General features: G+C 56.2%; 1 protein-coding gene across 1 annotated transcript in view; it reads left to right on the forward strand.

Annotated features, from left to right (window-relative positions):
* Positions 1-98: 98 nt before the first annotated feature.
* LOC112113552 (complement C3-like) overlaps positions 99-5558 on the forward strand; it is a gene marked incomplete at its 5' end in the record, with an annotated part of 32727 nt that continues 27267 nt past the window's right edge. Inside the window, 7 exon segments of the mRNA XM_024209874.2 lie at positions 99-214; positions 723-866; positions 1466-1678; positions 1883-2077; positions 3271-3432; positions 4399-4528; positions 5398-5466. Of these exon segments, the coding sequence (XP_024065642.1) occupies positions 99-214; positions 723-866; positions 1466-1678; positions 1883-2077; positions 3271-3432; positions 4399-4528; positions 5398-5466 (1029 nt within the window).

A 5558-nucleotide genomic window follows, 5' to 3' on the forward strand; every position in this document is an offset into this window, starting at 1 on the left:
GTGACAAAGCCAGGCACTCAACCCAGATCCCCTGAGTCCCAGTCCAGCCATCACCTCAAGACCAAACTTCTTCTTCTTCTTTTTTTTTAATCCCCAAGGGAGTGACATGGTGGAGGCTGAGAAATCCGGGATCCGCATTGTGACCTCTCCCTACAAAATCCTCTTCTCCAGATCTGCTACGTACTTCAAACCCGGGCTGCCCTTTAACCTGGTGGTACGTCCAGCCAGCGGCGTTGCCGGCGTAGAACCTTCATAGTGTTATCTCACAGCCTGATACGGCTAGCTAACAGATCTGCGTGCCATTGGAGAGCAGGGATGATTCGCTTTCTAATGGTGTACAGCGTGAGAGCCTGCCTTTAGTGGTTCACGAGAAATCTTACCTGGAAGTGGTCATTGGAGCAGGCAAAAATAGACACAGGTGTCTGCATTGCAACCGCTGCTGGCGCAGGCTGGCCTCGCTGGGCATAGTGCAGCATAGAGGCCCAGGGTTGACTGAGCTCCCCTTAAGTGGAGGACGTCAGGGTTATTTGGGCGGTGTTGCTGTCATAGGTACAACCAGGCTTTGTAACTGACCAGATCAGACACGGGGGAGGACGCTGACCCGCAGGTTACAGCCTGGGCTGGGAGTATGTAGAGAACATCAGGCTCCAAGGAGACCTACCGGGCACCTTCAACCATCACTAAGTTCACATCCACCCTCTCTCCTGTCTTCCGATGCCCAGGTCTCCGTGGTGAACGCGGACGGTTCCCCCGCCCCCCAGGTCCCCGTGCGCAGCGGGACAAGCGCCAGCGGTTTGACACAGGCTGACGGGACAGTGCAGCTGGCGATCAACACCCCAGCAGACGCATCTCAGCTCTCGGTGAAGGTACATGTCGGGTCACTCAGGGCAGGATGCTCCTTGGGTCCTGGTACTGGTTCCCTACACGTTCTGTTGATATAGGAACTGGACCAGATTGGGGACAGGTCTGATCTAGGACCCTACAGGTCCCAGGCCCCGGCCAATGTCAAAGGCAGGAGGCAACTGGGTCTGATTCTCTATTGCTCATCCTACCTAAGACCCACCCGCAGAGCAATGGGCCTTCCTGGCTGACATAGCCCTGCCTTCTCCCCTCTAGACCCCAGTGCCAGGGGCACGCTGGAGAAGCGAGATGCCCTGGCTGCTGCACTCTGGCTAGTCTCTGCTCCTCGTGGCCCAGAGGGGCTGGGTTGGGAGCAGAGGGTAGGTCAGAGCAGCTCTAAACTGAAGGCTGGGGTCTGGGCCCAAGATGCAGGGGGCACAAAGATGGCTTAATTCCACAAGGCTTAATTTCGGCAAGACCCCAACTATCTAGTGCTGGGCCCATGTAAGTCAGTGGGAATTTTGCCATTGACTCCAGCGGGGTCAGGATCTGGCCCCTTTTAGACCTGATCCTGAGCTGTCTCTGATGAAGAAAGTCCGTTCACGGTCCCCCTATCATCCCCCAGGTGGAAACTGTGGTTGCCAACCTCCGGCAGGAGCATCAGAGCTCGGCGGTCTGGGCCGCGGTAGCCTACGGGTCGCAAGGGGGCTCGAGGAACTACCTGCACATCTCGGTGCCGGCCACTCAGCTCCAGCCGGGGAACGCCCTGCCTGTGAGCTTCAGTTTGCGGAACAGTAACGCTGACGTTCAGAGGCAGATCCACTATTTCACCTACCTGGTAAGAGGCAGCATCGCTGTGTGCGCAGCAGGGGAGGAGACGGTGACAGGGGGCTGGGAGTCGGGACTCCTGGATTCTATCGCCAGCAGTGGAAGGAGAATGGGGTCTAGGACGCCTGGGTTTCCTTCCTGGCTCTATGTGATTTTGTGCTGTTATCATTGGGACTCATCCAGTGACAGCGAATGCCTTCTGCTTCCCCATCAGATCCTGAACAAAGGGAAGATCATCCGGGCTGGAAGACAGGCCAGGCAGGCGGGACAAACTCTGGTGACCATGTTCCTGCCCATCACTCCAGACCTCATCCCTTCTTTCCGCATCGTGGCTTACTACCACGTAGGGCAGAAGGAGATCGTGGCAGACTCGGTCTGGTTGGATGTCCAGGACTCCTGTATGGGAACGGTGGGTTGATCTTCTCTCTGGCACTTACGTCAATATATTTAAATAACTTGATGGATTCTGGCTGAGAGGAGAGCAGGTTCCCAGTGGGAAAATGGTGAGCTACTCCCAGGGTAGATCTGACTCAGTCCTTACTCGCTGATTAAACCTAAGATAGATAGGGACAGTCTCGCCTCATGCTTACACCAGGGTATAACTCCACTGACTTCAGCGGAGTGACTCCTGATTTACCCCAGTGGGAGGACAAGTGAGGCCATTAGGTGAGATCCTCAGCTGACGTAAATCATCTAAGCGCACTTCAGAGTGACATCCATTTGCACGAGCTGAGGATCTGGCCCATTGAGTTATTACTGATTTACACCAGTGGGAGAAGAATCGGGTCCATTCACTTCAGTGGAGTTACTCCTGATTTACACCCCATGGACGCAAAAGGAGAATTAGGCCCTCTGTGTTTTCTCAGGCAAAGCTCTCCCTGATGATAGGAGCAGAACTGTCAAAAAGGTTCCCGTTCTGCCCAGGAACAAAACAGAGACCTTGCAAAGTCTTTCACAAAAAAGATCAGAGCAAGACCACCCCACGTTGGCATCCAGGGCGCTCGCCTGGGCTGTGGGGGTCATGGGAACCTGGGGTTTCCATATCCCACTGGGTTGGTCTCAGCTCTGAGATAACTAAATCTTCACTGGAAGAGAGCAAAAGATGCTGACTGTCTAGCCCAATGGTTAGGGCACCCCCCTGGTATATTGGAGACCCACTTCAAGTCCCTCCTCCAACTTGGACAGAGCAGTGATTTGAACTTTAGTCGCTGTTTTGGGGTCTCTCTCTCGCTGTCTCATTTTGAGCAGAACTTCCACGCCAGCTGAGAATCTTTCCCCGCAGAAAGGACCCGCCCCTGGCCCAAGAGATGGTTTGCCTTTGACAGATCAGGGTTGGTTTTTGACGAAAAACTGTTTCATTGAAAAATTCCTGTTCGACGCTGCCTGAGAAAGGGATGGCTCAAGTCTCCTCCACTTCTAGCTGCTAGGGGAGCGCTTCTTTAGCTCCAGTGGTCTACAGCCCAAGGAGAGGGGTTCAAATCCCAGGGGCAGCATGGGGATTCCATACCCCTGGAAGCCCCATGGTCATGGGGGGGGGGGTCTCCCCATTCAGCAGTCACCCCCACGTGGCTGATTCATTCTTTCCTCTCATCTCCATGAAAGCTGAAGGTAACAGGCGCAACGGAGCAAGACAATGATGTCCAGGTGCCAGGTGGGCAGATGAATCTCCGAGTGAAGGGAGATCCCGGAGCCAGGGTCGGGCTGGTGGCTGTGGATAAAGCTGTTTATGTGTTAAACAGGAAATATAAGTTCTCCCAAGCCAAGGTGAGCGTAACGGCAGGGGGTGGTCAGGTGTGGGGACCGAACCGGGGACCTCTGTGTCTTGAAGCAGGAGCCACTGCTGCCTGAGCGAAAAAAACCTAATCTTGCAGTAGCCTCTATGTATGTTACAGCCACCCCCGGAGGAGGACAGAGTACTACCTGCAGTGGGGATGGGTTATATGAGAAGCTGAGGTCTCTGTACCTCTGGTGATAGAGGGAAGTGGGGTCTAGTGGCTAGAGCAGAGGAGCTGGGAGTCAGGACTCCTGGGTTCTGTTCCTGGCTCTGGGTGGGGAGTGGTGCCTAGTAGTTAGAATGGGGACAGGGCTGGGAGGCAGGACTCCTGGGTTCCACTCCCAGCTCTGACACTGATGCCCGTCAGGGAGAGGGTGTCGACGGCAGGAGGAGATTAGGGCAGGCGTGACCTGTGAGGCTGGATTCCCCACTACACCCATGATGGGTTTGAGGGAGGACGCCTTCCCAGTTTCATCCACGGGAGGGTCAAATTGAACGGATGGGGGGAGAGGCCTAAAGGAAGGTAGTGAGCTGGCTTTGTGCATGCGCGTGAGCATTGCTGCCCCCTGCTGTCTGGACTTGGAGCTGCTCCACCACGTGTTCTCGACCTACAAGCGTGCTCGTGTGATAGCATGGCCCAGTGGGCTCAGGTGCTGCATTAAAGTGCTGGTTTCTTTGGGAGAGGTTGAATCCTACTGCTGCCAGTCTGCTTATTGGGCTCAAGGTCTGACTAGCTGATCGAACGTCCTTCTGATCTGAACCTCTATGAATCCACCCTAGGTACTTACAGGGCCACCATTACTGTAGGACCCAAGCATCTCACAATCCTGTGCTGTTATCCCCATGGTACAGATGGGGAAACTGAGGCCTAGAGAGGCTAAGTGACTTACCCAAGGTCACCCAGGGTGTCTGGGGCAGAGCAGGGAATGGCATCGTGTCCCCTCTTGTCTCTCCAGATCTGGGACGCAGTGGAGAAGAGCGACATCGGCTGCACGCCCGGCAGCGGCAGGGACCACGTGGGGGTGTTTGCGGACGCTGGGCTGCTGCTTCAGACCAACGTTGGCATTGAGACGCTCCAGCGGGCAGGTGACCCGGTCGTGCCACAGGGCTCTCCAGTGCAGGGCAGCATGGGATCGAGCCCGCTGCTCATACCACATGGGAACAGCGCGAACACAGCCCCAGAAGTCCCTCCCTTTATCAAGCCCCGCTCCCCTGCAGTACAACCCATCCTGGTCTTCTAGGGCAGCGGTTCTTAACCAGGGGCCCCCTGGGGGGGCCGCGAGCAGGTTTCAGGGGGGCTGCCAAGTAGGGCCAGTGTTAGATTTGCTGGGGTCCAGGACAGAAAGCCAAAGCCTCACTGCATGGGATTGAAGCCCGGAGCCCTAAGTCCCGCCACCTGGGGCTGAAGCCGAAGCCTGAGCAATGTAGCTTTGTGGGGGGCCCTGTGGCGTGGGGCCCTGGGCAACTTTCCTGCTTGCTACCCCCTAACGCCGGCCCTGGCTTTTATATGCAGATAATCAATTATTGTGACACAGGTGGGCCGTGGAGTTTTTCTAGCATGCTGGGGTGGGGGGCCTCAGAAAGAAAAAGGTTGAGAACCCCTGGTCTAGGGGGTGGTGGTTTGCATGGAGCAGGACAGGGGCTAAGCAGGGGGCGCTCTCCCATCCTAGTCAGCGCTGACCCCAATACCACAGTGTGGTGCTAGGGGGTGCTGTGTTGCAGGGTGGAGAATCAGTAGGAGGCGCTCTTCCCTCTTAATCAATACTGACCCCAGTGCTCCAGCACTGTGCTACCAGAGGTGGGATCCTTTTCAGGGAGAACCGTGAAACCAAGACGAGGAAAGAGCCACAGCGTTTCTCCCCTGAGCCCTAGTGTTTAGCCTGACTAATTCCATCTCCCCACGGAGATGCTGCCACATCCCCACGACACTGACGTGTGTTACTCTCTCTTGCCAGAGTCCCGCTGCTCCCAGCCCGCTCGGCTTCGGCGCTCGCCCCTGATCTCGGAGAGAAAAGCTGCCAAAGGTAGGTGCCCCTCTGCATGGCCTCATGCAGGCACGCACTCACGCACCCTCTGCTTGCACGCACTCTCGCGCGCCCTCTGCTTGCACGCACTC

This window comes from Terrapene carolina, unplaced genomic scaffold (assembly GCF_002925995.2).
Source record: "Terrapene carolina triunguis isolate 2854851 unplaced genomic scaffold, T_m_triunguis-2.0 Scaffold404, whole genome shotgun sequence".
NCBI lineage: Eukaryota > Metazoa > Chordata > Testudines > Emydidae > Terrapene > Terrapene triunguis.